The sequence below is a fragment of the Ovis canadensis genome, chromosome 24 (genome assembly GCF_042477335.2).
Source record: "Ovis canadensis isolate MfBH-ARS-UI-01 breed Bighorn chromosome 24, ARS-UI_OviCan_v2, whole genome shotgun sequence".
NCBI lineage: Eukaryota > Metazoa > Chordata > Mammalia > Artiodactyla > Bovidae > Ovis > Ovis canadensis.
The window spans coordinates 54,651,624-54,670,886 of NC_091268.1; the positions used below are offsets into that span (position 1 = coordinate 54,651,624).

The window sequence follows — 19,263 nt, forward strand, 5'->3', positions numbered from 1 at the left end:
CCCCCCACTGCGCCCCCCCAGCCTCGTGCAGGCTCTCCCTTCCCTGCGGCCATCCCCCTGCACCCTTCAAGACCCAGGCCCAGGGCCATCACTGCCTCCCTGCGGTCACACCCCTCGTCATGTCACTGGTGAGGACGGGGTCTGTTGCCACCAACACTTGAGCTCCGGGTAAAGGAGCCTGGCCGCCCCCTCCATGTCTGCGCTATCCCCACGGCTGACGCTGGAGCCGGCAGGCCTCGGCCTCCAATCTGAGGTGCCGGGCGCACCGGGCCCCTCGGCTGGCATCCCTCAAGGACGCCTGGGCTGACACAGCCTCATGTCCAGGACTCGCGTGCTCTCTGATGGCGGCTAGGGAGGGGCAGGTTGGTGCAATCTTGCTTTTCAACTTTCGGCTCAACAGCAAGGACACACCCACTAACAGAGGGCCTCGGGCTGCACTTTGCAGGGGACGCCTTCTCCCCTGGGGGTATCCTGCCCAGCTCAAGCTGAGTTCCTGGCTCTGACGGAGGGCGAGAGGAGCTCAGTGCAGCCAGGACGTCTCCTCCAGGGACGGCCGTGCTCGGGGCCCATGCCGCCTGCCTGCCTGCCCCCCAGGGTCCCTGGGCGGGGCTCCTACCTGACACGGTGGCGGAGGGGCTGCTGGGCTCCCCGTAGCCCGCCTGGTTCACGGCCACCACCCGGAACTCGTAGGTCACTCCTTGCCTGAGCTGGTCCAGGCTGACGGTGTAGGACGTGGCGCCCCGCGGAATGTCCTTGGCAAACATGTCCCACAGGCCTTCGTCTGCGGGGCAGTGAGAACAGAGGTCAGGGCGCCCATCTCCCACACCGAGGCCCGGTGGGTGGACGCTGCCCGCCCTGCCCTCAGCCCCCTGCTCCCTCCTGAACGGGCATCACCAAGGCTGCCAGCTGGGCGGAAGCATCTTCCCTACGTCCTCCTGGCCTCTGGTTCTGTCGTCTCCTCTTGGTGTAGGGCGCTGGCTCTTTTTGGGACATCTTGCTGTCCCCGCCCACTGCGTGTCCCTAACCCCCAAGTTCCCACTATCCTGACTCACTGAGGACAAGCACCCCTGCCCCCACGGGCCCAGAGGCCCCCATGCACACCAGCCTCTGCCCTGAGTTAGCCCCACTGCCTTCTCATTGGAAATGACAATCCAGCAGGCGGGTCAAAGAGAAGACGCTGAGCCACAGCCTCGTGCACCAGCCAGCTCCCAGGGTTGGGGGGACGCTGTGACGCTGTCTACACTGTCTGGGTGGTCGCTGCGGCGCGCCTGGTGCTGCTTTCAATAATCGATAGCGGGTCATGCTCTCTCACGGGGCGACGGCACCGAGAGGCAGCTGGCATGGAGAGGCAGGCAGGGGCTCTGGGCCAACCCCATGGGGGCCTCGGCCCCGCAGCTGGGGACCTGGCTTCACCTCCCAAGCCAAACCCCCCGAAGTGCCTTCCTAGAGTTCGAGCACCCTTTAGAGGGGCTTCAGCGCCAAGCCTGCCCTAAGACCAGTCATGTTTTGGCTCTTCCCGGGAGCTACCAGACACAAGTATAGATTTTAAAAGATGTACTGGATTCTGACTCTTTGCAGTCCATGGCGTCGCAGAGTCAGACACGATTGAGCGACCTGAATTTTGAACTTAAACGCCCGTGTTCACAGAGCATTATTCACAGGAGCCCAGAGGTGATGGAAGCAACCTGTGCCCATCCACGGAGGGATGGATAAATAAGATGTGGTCCGTCCAGCCACACAGAGAAGTGTGATCCAGCCTCAGAAAGGGAGACATTCTCGCGCCTGCTGACCCAGCGTGGATGAACCTCGAGGACGTGACGCTGCGTCACACGCAGACAAACACTGGACGGGTCCACGCCTAGGAGGTTCCCCGAGCGAATCCACAGGGACAGAAGGGAGACGGGTGGGTGCCAGGGGCTGAGATGTGATTTAATGAGGACACAGCCTCAGTCCGGGAAGATGAACACCGCTAGGGACAATGGTGCGCAACCGCGGGGACGTACTTCATGCTGCTGAGCCGCACACGCACAGGCGGCCGAGACGGCACACTTACACCACGTGTGTTACCACAATAAAAATAGATACTGAGTCTCTTTCAACCCTGACATACAGGAAAACGGTAAGAAAACGGAAACTGAAGCCAGAAAATCGGACACAGAGAGAAAGGAAGCAGCTAGACAGCCTTGGTGCGAAGCTGCCTCACCACGCGTGAGCTGTGTGACCTTAGGGAGAGGGTTTAACCTCTCTGTGCCTCACGCGAGAGCGCGGGCAACAAAGGACATCTACGTCACAGGCGTGCCTCAGGGACTGAACGAGTCAGTACTGATGAAGTGCTCGGTAAGCAGCACACCCCGCGAGTGTTTGCGAAATCCAGTCTCTAAGGAGCTCGTTGGGTGAAAAGTGGGCTCTGGGCCCACACTGTTCGTTTGAAGCACTGATCCTCTGTGAATTATAAATTCTGTTGCAGGAGCAGGTAGGTGATCTTTTACAAAGAGCAGGCGACCTGGAGAGGAACAGCGCATTTAAACGTGCATGCTTCACAGGGAGGACGGCTCTCTGGGAAACAGCCTCATCACACACCTCGGAACAGCAGGGGCTCGAGAGGATCAGCCCCACGGTCAACAGATCACCCGCGTGTGAGTCTGTGCTTGCACAGGGCTTACCATGAGCTCCAGTTAAGCACTTGTAGTCACGGGTTAACAAAGGAACGGATGCGGGTGAGACTTGAAAGGCACAGATCTCGGTACAGAGGGGGAGCACGATGACTATTTCTAAATGCTCACCAAGACCCCCATTACCCTTAACAACGTCCAAATGGCAAGTCATCGCTTCAGCTTCCTCTTCCTTCTGAGACCATTAGGGTTCGCACGTTTGATTGTTCTCTGTGCTGGATTTCTGGTGTGAAGGGTGCGCTTTCCTGCAGGCCCTGCTCCCCGCCACGCCCTCCGCCCTCCCGCTCCATCCACAATCACTTCAGAGCTCACGCTCTGCTCAGGCCCCGTTCCAGCCAACAGGGAGCCAGATGAGACTTCTGTTCTCAACGAGCTACTGAAGAATCTACAGGTGGGGGTGGAGGAAAACCAACAAGGTCATCTCACCCTTTCAGATTCACCTCCTGGAGGCCAGCCCTGGTCCTCTCCTGCACTCTGGGAAGAGATGGCAGTGTCTGCCTCTGGGCCTCCCGGACACTTCTTGACGTTTACCTGTCTGTCTGTACCAATGGGCTCGCGAATGTTTCAAGCGTTCAGTAGATGTCAGTTGACATGATTCACCCCGTTTCTTACCACTTTCCTTCCTTCCTTCCATCCTTTCTCCCCTCCCTCCCTCTCTCCATCCACCTTTCCTTTCTTCCCCCCATTCACCCTTCCATCTGCCCATCCATCTGTTTATCTTCCATCCATCCATCCATCCATCCACCCATCCTTATGCCCCCATAGCTTTTCATAGGGCCTGGCACAAGCAAGTTTTCAATAAAATAACCACCACTATTTATTTAGTGCTTACTATGAGCAAGTCACTGTTCCAAGGGCTTTAAACATTGGGTGACTCATGTGGTGTTTTCCCTCTAAGATAGTTTTATGCTGTGAAAGAGACTAAAGGAAAAACACAGACCCTAATACACCAGATAGTGCCTAAAGCCACTGTAATTAAGGGACTAACAAGACCATGAGAGGTGCTCCCAGACTGTCCTCAGCGGCTCGAGCACTCCTGCGGTGGGTTCTCTGAGTGTCTTTGGCACGAAGGTTTCTGTAATACTTTCCTGCTACTTGAATTAAAAAAAAATGATTTCCCCTTCCTCTCCCATCACCCAGAGGCCACATTTTATTTTGAATGCTCTGTCATAGCTCCAGGAATTATGTGTATTTTTCATAAAAACGTTTTTAAAATATTGATACAGAATCTCAACACAAGACAGTTTACTTTACATGGAAAAACGCTGGGAGGAGGGAAGTCATACCAAGAGGATTTCCTTCTGAATTAATAGAAAAAAGTTTGTATTTTTGTTCTGCTTAATTCTGCCTTTCCAAAACCAGCATACTCAGCATTTTCGGCTCCACTTGTGACCCTCTGGGCTGTTTATCCGCGCTGACGCTCATGCTGTGATCGCGGCCGGCAGAAACCCCTGGCGGCCGCTGGGACATCCACTCTGCCTCTCCACTGCCGACCGTTTACCTCATCTGTACTGTGTCATTAAATATCCCAATAGATCAATGATGGAGAACAGTATGTCTACAAATTAGGGGGGAAAACAGCATTACAGAACTATTAAGTGTAATGAGATTTGTGCAACAGATCTTCCCGCACCAGGATAATCCCTGGGCTTGAATGTCCATCTCGATCAACATTTGTGGCGTGTGCGGGCCCTTGTGTGTTTCTGGGGATGTGCTTGGCCCGCTCTCAGACCCCAGATGAGGCTACCAGCTGGGTGCCCTGCAGACCCCAGCCAGCTTCCCCTCCCCACCCTCGTGGGGAGCTCAGATTGGCCTGAGGGAAACAGCGGCTGTGTTTCCCAAAGCCACATCCCTGGGTGGCTGACGCCCCACGCCTGAGGACCAGGCCTTTGACCTCCCTGGTGGTGATGCTGACCTTCAGGCCGGGGCCGCATGACGTCTGTGTTGAGGTGTTCGCGGTGTCTGCTGGGCCCGGCCCCCCTTCGGCACCCCCGGCACCTTCCTGGACTCCTGTTACTGAGACACTGCTGGGAAGACACCAGAGCGGGTAAGAAGATGGGGGAGCCGCTGAGAAATGAACGCTGCAGAATGTTGCCGGATAAACCACTCTGGTCACACGCCTCCATCTGCGCTGACCCGGGAGGAGAGCTGTCCACCCACACAGTGCGGCCCCGCCGGCCAGTTTTCCCTCAAAGAGAGAAGCTCCTGGTCTGGGCCGCCCTACAGCAGTGTTTGTTTCCTAAAACAGGAAGATGGCTAATTCTGAATGGCCTCGAGGAAAGCAGGCACCCTCTGTCCAGACAGGCTGCCGCCCTGACCAGCTTGTTTTCAGGGAACGGAGCAAGGTGACTCTTCGCTTTTGGGGCCAGCACCTCCCTCCTCACCTGGCGGCGGCAGGAGGCCCATGTCTCCGGGACGACATCCTCAGCACCGGGGAACCAGGATGACCTCCCTCCTGACCAGAGCCCCGCCCAGCGCAGGCACATCCCGGGGTCTGCGCTCCGTGGGTCCCCCAACACCCAGAAGCGCAGGCAGACGCCAGTACAAAAGTCTGATTTCCTGGACAGTCAGACAGTGTCCACACTGAATGAAACTGTCATTCATGGCCCGAGATTTCTGGTGCCACTAACTCACCAATGAACGCGGGATGTCGGCTTGCAGTTCTGAGCCTGCAGCTGTTCATTTCTTGGTGTTGTTTGGTCTCTAAGTCGTGTCTGACTCTCTCGCGACGCCATAGACTGTAGCCCGCCAGACTCCGCCATCCAGGGGATTTCCCAGGCAAGAACACTGGGGTGGGTTGCCATTTCCTTCACCAGGGGATCTTCAACCCAGGTCAGTCTCCTGCACTGGCAGGTGGATTTTTCACTGCTGACTCACTGGGGAAGCCCGTTTATTTCTTGAACGCTGCCATTTTTCTTTGTATAAATGGTCTGGGTCAGAAATTTAACTTACATGGTGGGGATTAAATTTGAGGCTAAATACATCTGATTAAAAAAAATTGTATTTTATCTGGTCCTTGTTTATGGCAGGATACACGAGATGAATGTTGAAATGCAAAGGATGGCCTATGATGGGGGGCCCAGCCCTGGAATAAACGTCCGCAGAGGCTGACTGGCTGTGAGGGAGACGGGCGTGAGCACAGGCCGGCAGCACAGTTGAAAACTGTAGCCACAGCGCGCCTGCTGAGGGTGCTGACTCAGCCACTTCCGTGGATTTTTAAACCTTCGGCAAAACACTGATGTTTTCCTTTGTTCCGCTGAAAAGTCCTGCAGTCAAAGACTGCAAGTGGACAGAATGAGTGGGGAGGGGCCTGGGGGGCTCCCAGGAGGACTGAAAGTTTTGGGGGAAGACCCCTGGCCCCCACCCAGGGACCAAGGACCGTAATCCATCTCAGCCGCGCCCATCTCCGGGCTAAACACATTATTTGTGAAAAAGGCAACGCCATGTCTCCTTGCATTCGGAACATCCTAAATCTGTGTATTTCACGGCTGCTTTGGAGAGGAAAATATATTTATAGCTGCTTCAGCACCATTCCCGCCTATTGTGTAAATATGTAAATGAGGCTTCTTGATCTACACAGTGAAACGCCTCGGAATAATTTGTGTGAATAAATTAGCTGCATATGCCCAGTGCGCAGTTCCCGCTGCCTTCCCCGGAGCTTGGCAACACCAACTGGGGGGCACCTTCTCAAAGCCCCGGAAGTGAACCTCCGGCAGGACTGTCCGGCGGGGTCTGGGGCCGAGTCCGTGCTCTCTGACCGCCCTTCTCCAGGACTGGGAGGGAGTCTGCGTTCTAGCCCCATGCGAATTTCCTTAGTAGCTGTTCAGTTTCAGGTGTTCGTGTCAGAGCATCAGCAGAATTCGGTTCAGTTCAGTTCAGTTCAGTCCTCAGTCATGTCTGACTCTTTCTGACCCCTGGGACTGTGGCACGCCAGGCTTCCCTGTCCATCACCAACTCCCGGAGCTTGCTCAAACTCATGTCCATCAAGTCAGTGATGCCATCCAACCATCTCATTCTCTATTGTCCCCTTCTCTTTCTGCCTTCAACCTTTCCCAGCATCAGGGTCTTTTCCAATGAGTCAGTTCTTCACATCAGGTGATCAAAGTATTAGAACTTCAGCTTCAGCATCAGTCCTTCCAATGAATATTCAGGACTTATTTCCTTTAGGATGGACTGGTTGGATCTCCTTGCTGTCCAAGGGACTCTCAAGAGTCTTTTCCAACACCACAGTTCAAAAGCATCAATTCTTCAACGCTCAGCTTTCTTTATGGTCCAGCTCTCACATCCATACATGACTACTGGAAAAACCATAGCCTTGACTAGATGGACCTTTGTTGGCAAAGTAACGTCTCTGCTCTTCAATATGCTGTCTCGGTTGGTCATAGCTTTTCTTCCAAAGAGCAAGTGTCTTTTAATTTCATGGCTGCAGTCACCATCTGCAGTGATTTTGGAGCCCAAAAAGGAAAGTCTGTCCCTGTTTCCATTGTTTGCGCATCTATTTGCCATGAAGTGATGGGACCACATGCCATGATCTTCGTTTTCTGAATGTTGAATTTTAAGTCAGCTTTTTCACTCTCCTCTTTCACTTTCATCAAGAGGCTCTTTAGTTCTTCTTCACTTTCTGCCATAAGGGTGGTGTCATCTGTGTATCTGAGGTGACTGATATTTCTCCTGGCAACCTTGATTCCAGCTTGTGTTTCATACAGCCCAGCGTTTCTCATGATGTACTCTGCATATAAGTTAAATAAGCAGGGTGACAATATACAGCCTTGACATACTCTTTTCCCGATTTGGAACCAGTCTGTTCCATGTCCAGTTCTAAATGTTGCTTCCTGACCTGCATACAGATTTCTCAGGAGGAAGGTCAGGTGGTCTGGTATTTCCATCTCTTGAAGAATTTTCCACAGTTTGTTGTGATCCACACAGTCAAAAGCTTTGGCATAGACAATAAAGCAGAAATAGATGTTTTTCTGGAACTCTCACTTTTTTAATGATCCGACAGATGCTGGCAATTTGATCTCTGGTTCCTCTGCCTTTTCTAAATCCAGCTTGAACATCTGGAAGTTCTCAGTTCACGTACTGTAGAAGCCTGGCTTGGAGAATTTTGAGCATTACTCTGCTAGCGTGTGAGATGAGTGCAACTGTGCAGTAGTTTGAGCATTCTTTGGCATTGCCTTTCTTTGGGATGGGTGTGAAAACTGACGTTTTCCAGTCCTGTGGCCTCTGCTGAGTTTTCCAAATTTGCTGGCATATTGAGTGCAGCACTTTCACAGCATCATCTTTCGGGATTTGAAATAGCTCAACTGGAATTCCATCACCTCCACTAGCTTTGTTTGTAGTGATGCTTCCTAAGGCTCACTTGACTTTGCATTCCAGGATGTCTGACTCTAGGTGAGTGATCACACCATCCTGATTATCTGGGTCATGAAGATCTTTTTTGTATAGTTCCTCTGTGTATTCTTGCCACCTCTTAATACCTTCTGCTTCTGTTAGGTCCATACCATTTCTGTCCTTTATTAAGCCCATGTTTGCGTGAAATGTTCCCTTGGTATCTCTAATTTTCTTGAGGAGATCTCTAGTCTTTCCCATTCTATTGTTTTCCTCTATTTCTTTGCGTTGATCACTGAGGAAGGCTTTCCTATCTCTCCTTGCTATTCTTTGGAACTCTGCACTCAGATGGGTGTATCTTTCCTTTCCTCCTTTGCCTTTCTCTTCTCAGTGATTTGTAAGGCCTCCTCAGACAGCCACTTTGTCTTTTTGCGTCTCTGTTTCCTGGGGACGGTCCCGATCCCGCCTGCTCATCAGCAGGACTGGCTGGTCAACATGCAGGTACACAGGGTTCACGGCCCTGTCCGGGTTGTCCAGGCCTGCTGGCCGCCCTCCCGGACCAGCCAAGTGAGTGAGCGCCATGCTTTATAGGGCAAGATGGAGATGAGATTGGTGGGTGAACAGTAGGCACCCTGGGGCCCCTGGGGCCTCCCCAAAATGGGCTCAGTCTTCCCAGACCCTGGGCAGCCTCTGAACAAAAACTCCCTGTCCCAGGGGCCCACACCACAACCAAGCTCCCTTCCGACTCCACTGCCCCACAGAGGGCTCGGGGGGGCGGCAGCAAGACGGTGCCGCATTTAACTCTCTGTGCAATGAGGCCTGTAACAGATGACAGCCGAGCTCCAAAGCTCATGGTACCGGCAAGAGTTTAAGCATTGACAATCTGTAACCACGTTTCATCTGACTCCAAGCAGCTGCAGGCCTCCATTCTGGAGTGCAGGGGGCGTCTTTCTCGACTTTCAGAGGCTGGACGGTGAGCCGGTCAGCCTGCCCTGGTCCAGTCGGCCGCTGGAGAAGGGAAATTGCTGGCAGCCCGCTTTCAGGCAGAGGGAGGTGACTCGGGAAGCGTCGCGGGTGCATCTCATCTCCAGTGGTCCCCCGCCTTTTTGGCGCCAGGGACGGGTTTCCTGGAAGACAGTTTTTCCATGGACAGGGCTGGGGCGGGGGGCGGTGTTCAGGATGATTCAAGAGCATTGCGTTTGATGCACACTTTGTTTCTATTGTGATTATATCAGCTCCACCTCAGACCAGCAGGTGTTAGATCATGGAGGCTGAGGACCTCGGGGCCCCTGCTCGAGACCAAGGCTTCCTTCTCTTTTCTCGGTGCCGTGGACCCTCTGACAGCTGGCTGACTTTGAAGGACCCCGTCTCAGAGTGGTTTCAGATGTGTGGAATACAGCGGAAAAGGAAACGAGTAACACTGGTGATGCTAAGTGCCTGGTGGTACCCGGAGGTTCACAGCCATGTCCGTCTCCAGGCTGCGAGGAAGGTCTGGGTCGCGTGGGTCTTCTCAGTGCCCTGGGTGAGCCATGCGGTCTTTGGAAGACATGGTAGAGAAACGTGGATTTCTGTGACAGCCTCACACCAGGGAACTCGGAAGTCTTGGCTTTGTCACGAACACCTTGGATAAGGAGGTAGAGCAGGGTCCGCAGACGACATAATTCCAACGTAAGGATGAGTGTGAAGGATCCGGGGAGTCTCTCCACAGCTGGCACGTGACGCGAACGCGGCCGTGACTCTTACTGCCAGCAGCCTCCCAGCCACTGCAGGGACTTAGGCGGCTTCTCACCTCCTGCCGTGGACTGAATTGCCTCCACTTGTCATTCACACTCTCGAGGCCTGATCCTCAGGCTCTCAGAGCGTGATCTTATTTGGAAATAGGGTCTCTGCATATGCAATTAATTAAGATGCGGTCATGCGGGTGGGCCCTAGTTCCACATGACTGGGGCCCTTCCAAGAAAGGGAATGAGGGACTTCTGTGGTGCTCCAGTGGCTGAGAATCCACCTGGCAGTGCAGGGCACACGGGTTCGACCCCTGCTCTGAGAAGATCCCACATGCCACGGAGCAACGAAGCCTGTGGGCCACAGCTCCTGAAGCCCGCCCACCGAGCGCGTGTGCTCCGCCGCGAGAGAAGCCGCGCATCACGACTAGAGAGTGGGCCCCACTCTCTGCGACTGGAGAAAGCTCACGTGCAGCAAAGAAGACCCAGAGCGTCCAAAACAGTAAGTGAAGAAAAGAAATAAAAGGGGGACATTTGGACGCAGGCAGGAACACAGGGAGGAGGCCAGGTGACGAGGAAGGTCGGGGCCTGGGTGACGCTTCTGCCACAAGCCAAGGCGCCGCAGTGGCTGTGGGTGATGCTCCGGGAGCCGGGGAGGCGCTGGACCGGACCCGCCCACCCCCGGCTCGGCCCGCCTCGGGAACCAGCCTGCCGACACCTTGATCTGAGGCTTCCCGCCTCTGGACCTGGGAGACGGCACGTCTCTGTTATTTAAGCCGCCGTGTGCTCGGTGCTCGGTTACAGCAGCGGAGGAAGCTACCGTGCGTTTATCAGTGAAGGAAGTGCTACTTTCAGTTAGAGGTTAGTGAGGATAAAAACATATTTTTTTTAATCGTTGGAGCTCCAGAATTCTATCCATGAACACCGCAGGGGTCTGGGGAGCGAGCAGGGTAACCCCTGGATTTGAGGGGCAAACAGCTTGCTTCCTTTGGGTCAGCATGGCCTCCACAGCCTTGTTTGGGCCCAGACCCCAGGGGCCTTTTAGCCACGGTGCTGGCTGGGCCTGGGCCTGCCCCAGATTTGTCCTGTTCCCAGCACAGGACGAACACCCTGCTTATCAGAAACTGACCGGGTCCCAGGCTGGAGGCTGAGCATGGGAGTGGGAGCCAAAGAATCATTCACATTTCACAGAAACTGCCTTGGTTTATGGACTAGGTTTCTCCTTAGAAGTCTGTAGAGGCACTTCTAATAAGGAACCTCTCAGAACCAGTTTGCTGGGGAGGAGGGGCACCTGTGACACTGTGGGGTCTGCAGCTTCAGGGCCCCTTCCTCCTGGTCTAATAGCTGCTTTAGGTCGTAGTCTGAAACGCGCCCAGAGCTGGACTCCATCTAGCGGGAGGGACCCGGCGATTTGCTTTCTGAGCGTGGCGCTGGCCCACCAGGTACGCTCACCCTCAGAGGTTCATGCTGAGCTGTGCAGCTGTCTGAACGTGCAGTGCTCCTGTGTGGGCGACACCCCACCCCCGGCTGTAACACCAGACTTAACCCATCAGAAGTTCATTTTCCAGTAAGTCCTTCCTAAAAGCCGAAGCTCCAACATTTGCCCACCTGATGCAAAGAGCCGACTCACTGGAAAAGACCCTGATGCTGGGAGGGATTGGGGGCAGGAGAAGAAGGGAGTGACAGAGGATGAGATGGTTGGATGGCATCACCGACTCAATGGACATGAGTTTGGGCAAACTCCAGGAGTTGGTGATGGGCAGGGAGGCCTGGAGTGCTACAGTCCATGGGGTCGCAAAGAGTTGGACACGACTGAGTAGTTGAACAACAGCAATAACAAAAGGTATTAACTGAACTGAAGGAAGGGGAGAGCCCTCCCAGGGCGGACGGGGTCAGGTGGGTCTCAGCCTCACTCTCAGCAGGTGACGTGGGCACCACTCCTGGCAGGAAGGCTCACAGTGAGGGGGGAGCAGGACGCGGTCCACCGAGACCCTCAGCCTGTCTCTGAGCCACTCGCGGCTGTCACCGGTGAGCCGAGGGCTGTGTGAGGGGCCCTAAGTCCTCAGCACGTGTATCTGAGTGACCGTTGCTGCTGCTGCTGCTGCTAAGTCGCTTCAGTCGTGTCCGACTCTGTGCGACCCCATAGACAGCAGCCCACCAGGCTCTGCCATCCCTGGGATTCTCCAGGCAAACCCTCCCCTAAACCCGGCTCACGGGGCCACCTTGTCATGGGGCTGATGCCCGTGAGGTTATGAGCACAGTCATGGTTATGAAAACAGAGGGTGGGGGCAGTGAGAGGGAGGCTCTCATTTCAGCACCACCCCCTCGGTCCCCTTGTCATCAGGGAGATACTGCCAGGCAGGCCCGCAGCTTGGACACGTCCCTCCTTGTACAGACGCAGGGACACGGTTTTGGGGTGGCGCCCACCCTACCTGAGGGTCTGGCCTCGATGACGTAGCCTGTGGTGGGCGTCCTGCCGGCCCGGCCCTCCGTCCACTGCAGGGTCAGCTCAGAGGTGGACTTGGTGACCGAGACGTCTCGAGGGGAGCCCGGGGACCCTGTGGACAGAGCAGAGCAGGGGGCTTTGGGGACTTCTCGCCCGTGGAGCCTCTCCAGGCAGGACCACCAAGCTCAGTCTCAGGCTCCTCCTCTGGAGAGTAGGGGCGGGGTGTAGGCCGACGCAGGCCTCACAGGTCCCTCAGAGGATCAAGAGAGGCGAGGCGTGGAGGTGCCCCCTGGATCCGCTGCCCTGGCCTCGCCTCCATAAGCACTCCGTAAACAGAGGCCAAGGTCGTTTGTGAAGTGGAAACCTTGGCTCAGCCTCATGTGTGAAAACTTCAAAGTTTTCTTGTGTATCTTGAATTGAATGCACTTATTTTGTCTTAATAATTTTCCCAGAAAAGAAATACAAACTTGCCTAGGAATTTGCTCGTCTATACTGAATGTGTTCACGTTCAGACTCTTGCGTTAATACCTGCTTTTTTACAGGGCCAAGAGACGCCCCTGGGGGCCCCTGCTTCCACTGCAGGGGGCCCTGGGCTGATCCCTGTTCGAGGACCTGAGGCTCCACACAGCATGGGGTACAGCCAAAAGTTAAAAAAAAAAGACGACGGGACCAACAGAGACCCGAGCTGAAGCCAGTTCTGAGCGGCCACGACGGCTCACTGGGGCACAGACAGACCCGCAAGAGGACGGAGGGGGCTGGCTACTCACCCTCGGCCGGCCCGGCCGTGACATTGGCCTGCAGCTCGGGCCCGTATGCGATGGTCCGCGCCTGCACGCGGAAGAAGTAGGTGACTCCCTTGGTGAGGTCCCGCACCTTCAGCCAGCGCGGCCAGCTCCCCTTCACATCCACAGTCACCACTTTGCTGACCCCTGTGGCCGCAGGAATGGGGAGAGGGGCAGATTCAGAGGGGCCCTGAGCCCCACCTGCCTGCCCAGCTCTGCTATCAACGGCGGAGGTCTCTCGGTCTGCTAAGGAAGTTTTTCTTACAATTAGGAGGCGTTTAAGTGGTGATAATGGCCAATTTTCAGCACAGATAAGTGCAATTAGAGTCTAAGCTTGATAAGCGGGTGCTGACAAGGGAAGAAGCGCCCTGACAACACGTGGGAGGAGGCGGTCAGGCTCGCTGGTCAGGTCGGGGGCAGAGAACCCGGCGACCAGCACCACCCGGAGGGCAGGGCCTTGGGATCTGGAGGGCCCCTTCCCGCAAAGTCCTGAGTCACGTCGGAGGCGACCTCGGGCTTCTCGACTCAGTCCTGGAGGAGAGATCGTGGGAGAGGAAGACTCGGGAAGACTTCTTGGGGTTAAAGGTGCACCCCTTCCCCCGCCCAGTGGGGACCACCCTGTGGTGTAAAGGCCTCAGCCATGCATGACAAGCACAGCTTCGCCCAGGACTTGACATGAGGATGCAGAACCTGTCACCACGGACAGCGGTGCCTCCACCCAGAGACGGGGATGGCCCGGAGCCCTCGCCCTCAGACACGGGGATGGAGCGCGTGCGATGCTGGCTGCACGGTGTTTAATTAGAAAACAGAGCTTCAATATTTTGGGAGGAAGATACATCCTGAAAAATACATAAATGCAGCCTTTTCCAGGAGGGAAAATAAGGTTCTTTATGACAAGTTTGAAAACGCGTTTGAACAAAAAAGCTACAGAACCTCTAGACTGCGGGACTTCTCCGAGCCTCCTACCCACTGCCGGCGCCGGGCACCTCTGGGTGGGGTGTCAGGCTGTGGTGGGGTCGGTCAGCAGAGGCCGAGTGGACAAGCTGCGCCCGGTGCCTGCAGTCCAGGGTCCAGGGTCCACCCCACTGCGTCCCCCACACAGAGGACCGCCGGGCTTCCCGAGACCGTGGGCTGCCTGTCTGCGCTCACTGCGAGTGGCCGGTGTTCTCTGCACCTCGAGTCCTGGGGCGGCCTTGACCTCAGAAGAGCCCCAAAAGCGTGTCCTTGTGCCAAAGGGGTCCAGCTTCCAAGTCGCCAGAGCAAATCCTTCCAGTCCTGCAGGTCCCAGGGCCCCTTCCCGTGGCTTTCTGCGTTCACATCGCGCCCTTTATCAAACACTTGCTCAGCTAAGTCATTCTCTTCCCAATTATTTCAGAGCGATTCTGGTGGCTTTTGCCTGGTTGGAGCTCTTCACTGGAGAAGCAGGGGTTTCTGCCCAGCAAAGCTGCCCCTCAGCTCCATCGCTCTGGACAGCCTGCACACATGGAGACCATCACCAGCTGATGCTGGGGTCCTGTGGGATGTATAGATTTTGGCAGAGCAGCACCCCCCACCTTTTTTGTTGTTAAAAAAGAAATACCTTCTCCTTAGAGTAGAACCAACCCTGGGCACAGATTTTGCACACTCTGTCCCCCCACCTCCGTCCCATCCCAACCCCCCATTCCATCCCAACCACGGCAGAATCTTGTTCGTTTGTCCATTTTAAAACTGTGCCCTGCACTACAAAGCCTCATGGTGCAATTTCCTAAAATACTTCCATTTAAAACATTTTGTTGTTGATGATCAGTAGCTCAGCCATGTCTGACTCTTTGCGACCCCATGGACTGAAGCACGCCAGGCCTCCCTGTCCTTCACTGTCTCCCGGAGCTTGCTAAAACTCATGTGCGTTGAGTCAGTGATGCCATCCAATCATCTCATCCTCTTTCATCCCCTTCTCCTCCTGCCTTCAGTCTTTTCCCCATTTAAAAGACATTTTTAGAAAACATAAAAACAGCTCTTCCATGGAATCAGATTCCCAGGATCAGGGCCTGGTGCTCTGAGGGCTGGGGCGACACCCGGGTGGGCCCGGGCTCTCCTGGGTCCACGCTGGGCCCCTGCTCCCTGGGCTGAAGGCAGCCCACCAGGTCTGGGCCCGGGGCGGGGCACGCAGGGTCAGCCGGGGCGAGGGCTCTGCTTCACGACTTCTGTTTACTGTCTTCACTGCAAACGTGCGTGTGCGCGTGTGTAATGTACATATCACGCCCTTGGTGGTCTTCACGGGGAGCCAGCTGCCACAGAGAGCCGGCACAGAGTGAAGACACCCGAGGGTCCCCCGTGCTTGCAGCCGCGTTTCCGGGAGACACCGGGTCCTCTGAGACACGTGAATGTATCGAAATTGTCTGGAGCCCCCGTCACCACTTCCATGGTTGCCTGTGGGGATCCCGGATCCCACAGGGAAGGGGGCCAGGCTTCTCCAGGAGACCCCCACTCAAGAGGTGTGCACGCCCATCAGACTGGCCGGCCGCCCTAAGCGGGGGGGGAGACATAATCCAGGAACTGGGGGGCCCTGGGGAGGGACAGGCCGAGGTGTGGGGACTTGTATGCAAACACTTCCTAAGCCTCCCCCTGCCCCAAAGTGGCTACTGTTCCGGCGTCCACCAGCGCTGGCCAGTGTGAGGCCCCCAGCCAAGCCCAGAGTAAGGACTTCCGGTGCTCGGCCCCACACCTGTCGCCAGTGGCCCTGCCCTGCCCTAGGCACGGCCTCCCTGCAGCCCCGCCTGGCAGACCCCACCTTCCCAGGCCGAGGGCCGTGGAGGCCGGAAGGGCTCGGGCCCAGCGTGTGACTGAAGAATCGGGTTCAGGGAGCGGCCGCGGTCCAGGCAGGCTCCGGGTGGGATCCTGAGAAGCGGGCCCGGGTTGGTGGTGAGCAGGGCACGTCTGGAAGGTCACAGGTCACCAGGGCAGCACTCGGGCAGCGGGCCTTGAGCTCTGCCCCTAGGGATGGGGTGTGTGCTGGTTGCTGGGGCGCCTGGGGGAGGCGTGAGGCCTGAGGTCAGCCTCGCTCCTGCAGGAGCAGGGCCAGAGCTGTCAGGGGGCGGGTGGGCCCGGCTCAGGGCAGCTCTGAGGGTAGAGGCGGCCCCCGGGCTCCTCCGGCCAGGCTGAGCGCAGCCAGTCACTGGTGCTGTCATGGTCAAGGGCAGCAGCCCCAGCCCTGGACAGGGTACCGGACAGACGAGCAGGAGTCGGGGCCTGGGACATGCCGGCCAGGAACCTGGGCTCCAGACAGGAGCTGGGGCAGTGGCCGTGTAAAAGAGCGCTGAGTCTCCGCCCCCACTCACGTGGGCGAGCAAAACGCTAGTGTCCGGTAATTCTCGGCCCTTCCTGGCCACTGGACGAGCAAGATCCTGGCCCATCTCCTCCAGGGCCTCTGGGGCTGTGACTGCGACCCCAGCCACGCCCAGGCTGCCTGTCCCCAGACTGAGCAGGGCTGAGTCGATGTGGCCCCGGCCTCTTGGCTGTTGGACAGCTTGTGTCCACATGCCGCCTCGCCTGCCATTTACCAAAGTTCATGGATTTTCTGAGACGCGTGCTCCTCACGCATCCATGTCTGATCTGGGATGCAGCTTGGGACTGGCGCTGCACACGAGTCCTGGGCTGGAGTGCATCAGAGGCCTTTTTTCTTCCTCAGCACTTAAGAAAATAACCACGAATCTCAAGAGTCCATGGCAGTCGAGATGCGATGAAATAAAATCTAGGGCTTAAATTTTCTTCTTCACATCAACTCCCTGTTTTAGTTGAATGTGCTTATTTTTAAAGGAAACGTTTATCGCGGCGCTTTAAGTGGAGAGCCAGATCGTTAGACGTGTGGGTGGTATCTTTCCCTCCTAGACATTAAACAATCCGTAACTTTTACAGTCTGCCTGCGTCTATGACCAGGGGCTCCCCGCCCTCCTCTGCACCGCTGTCCTGGGCACACAGAGGGGCAGAGAGAAAGGCCCACTCAGCCCTCAGGGTGTGCTCTGCGCCCTGGGGCTCAGCTTCAGTCTCCGATCAGGGAACATCCTGCAAGCCCACGGTGTGCACTCCCTAAAAGAACCCTCGCTGAATAAACGTTAGAATGAGGGGTGGCCGGAGGAGCAGCTGGGGGCAGCGTCTGGGCCCAGTGCCTCCTCTGGCCACGTTGCCCACGTGGTTCCGGCTTGTGGTGTCTGGGTGGGACAAGCCCTGGGGCCTCTGGAGCAGCAGGTGGTGAAGACCGGGTCGGCGCCCCAGGAGGGCGGCTGTGCGGAACGCACCACGTGCTCGGCCCGTTCACCTGCCTCTTCCCGCGTTGATGGCGGGAGCCAGGCCCTGCGAGGCTTACCTTGGAGAGGTGTGAGCGGCTCGTACACCACTCGGTAGCCCTGCAGGACGCCGTTGGCCGCCGCGGGCTCGCCCCATGAGACGTTCAGCGTGGTGGAGGTTATTTCTGAGAACGCCAAAAAGCTGGGGGTCCCGGGAGCTGGAGGAACAGGACAGGACGTTCACTGAAGCTCCTTTTATAGCAAGAGATCATCCACATATGCCTCCATGCCTCCGCCCGGAACAGAGATGTTTATCAGATGTTATTTTCGACTTGGCGCAGCGGGGTGTAAAGGAGATTTACTGAGCATCCCCAACCTCCCAGGATCAATCGGAAACAAACCCTCCTGAGAGGAGCAGAGGAAACGATGGTGTTTAAGCACAAAGGAGCCTGAGAAGCACGGTGACAAAGGTGTAAAAACGAACAGTACAGACAGGAACAGGAAGGGCCACGCAGACAGCGCGTCAGCTCCCAGTCGAGACAGGAACAGGAAGCGCCATGCAGACAGCACGGTCAGCTCCAGGCCTGCGCCTCCGGGGGGCCAGGCTCCGAGGAGGGTGGTGGCTGAAGGCCCTGCCCTCCTCTCTTCTCCCTCTGTGGGGCCGTCCTCATCTGGGATCCCCCGGTGCCCAACCATCTCACGGTCCCTCTTGGTCTGGAGATGGGGGAGCTTGCAGGCCACCCTGAGCGGGGAGACGCTTTTGCCCAGCAGACACAGAGGCCGGCCGGGGGTCAGGGAGCAGGCCGACCCACCCAAGGTCCCTGTCCACCTGGACTGGAGCCCTGAGCTTCCCCCACCGCATGGGGACTGACGTGCCCCCAGCCTGGTTCCCCTTGGAGATGAGAAATGCCCACTAAACCCGCCCCTCCTGCCCCGCTTCTGCTCTCCCCCATCCCTGGGGGTCCTGTGGCCCCACGATCGGCTGGGCCTACCATGCCTGAGGGTCCCCGCCTCCCACTCTCAGCCTCACAGCTCTGCCCCTTCCCACTGAGTCCATGATGGGCCCTTCCCAGCTTTGCAGGGACAGGCCCCGAGGGCGCGGCCCCTACAATCCAGCTGTGGTCATCTTGTGTGGGGCAAAGCACTCGGGGGCCCCTGCTCCCAGGAAGACTGAACCCACAGAATGTTGGGGAACCCTGAGAGGAGGGTGTGTATTCCATGGGCTCCCGAACCTACTTTGCTGGCCTGTGACCCTCTGGATCTCATGAAGCCCTTCGGAGCTCCCAGGACCCCAGGCCCAGCCTCCTTTCCCTTGGGAGGCCTGGCCAGCCTCACAAAGCCCCCCCAGGCCACAGGGGATTCTGAGAGTCACCAGGACAGTGAGCGATCAGCTCAGAACACACAGTGGGTGAGGAGAGGAGGCCACGGGCGGTGCGACCCCCCGCAGGGCAGCCCAGGCACGCTCTGGGACCCGCCTGAGGGCATGTGCCTGAGAGATGGCAGGCCAGCTGCTTCTGGAGGGCTCTGCAGCTGAGGCCCCAGGGGGGCCCACACTGCAGCCCAGGCTCAGCAGGTCAACAGACAAGGGGATCCCCCTCTGGGAGCTGGACCCGAGAGAAGCCCCCAGGGGCCTGGGGCGAATCCTGGCTGCGAGGGGCAAGGCCTCGTGCAGCTGGAAGCCTGTCCCCCACTGCCCTGCGTGCTCACAGCAAGCAGCTCCACGCAGCAGGCCCAGGCTGGGGGCCGGAGACACCACGCGAGTCAGACCCAGAAATCTCCGGCTACATGGGGCTGGGTTTCAGGACTGGCAGAGAGGGGAGCTGGGGGAGCTGGAGCGGGGGCAGAGTGCAGCAGTGGGGCGGGGGGCAGCGGCAGGGCGGGGGGTGACCCAGCGGTCGGCAGGGGGCAGCGGTGGGGTGGGGGGCAGCGGCGGGGCAGGGGGTGGCTCGGGCGGTTGGCGGGGGCAGTGGCAGGGCGGGGGGTGACCCGGCGGTCGGCAGTGGGCAGCGGCGGGGCTGGGGGCAGCGGCGGGGCAGGGGGTGACCCGGCGGT

At 57.2% G+C, this 19,263-nt stretch overlaps 1 protein-coding gene across 1 annotated transcript in view; it reads right to left on the reverse strand.

Moving 5' to 3' along the window:
• The window catches only part of SDK1 (sidekick cell adhesion molecule 1), a 724,823-nt gene that overhangs the window by 16,696 nt on the left and 688,864 nt on the right, over positions 1 to 19,263 (reverse strand). The window contains exons 38-41 of the mRNA XM_069569592.1: positions 17,292 to 17,429; positions 12,935 to 13,096; positions 12,154 to 12,279; positions 617 to 781 (exon numbers count right to left, since the gene is read on the reverse strand). Of these exons, the coding sequence (XP_069425693.1) occupies positions 617 to 781; positions 12,154 to 12,279; positions 12,935 to 13,096; positions 17,292 to 17,429 (591 nt within the window). The remainder of the gene's footprint in view (positions 1 to 616; positions 782 to 12,153; positions 12,280 to 12,934; positions 13,097 to 17,291; positions 17,430 to 19,263) is intronic.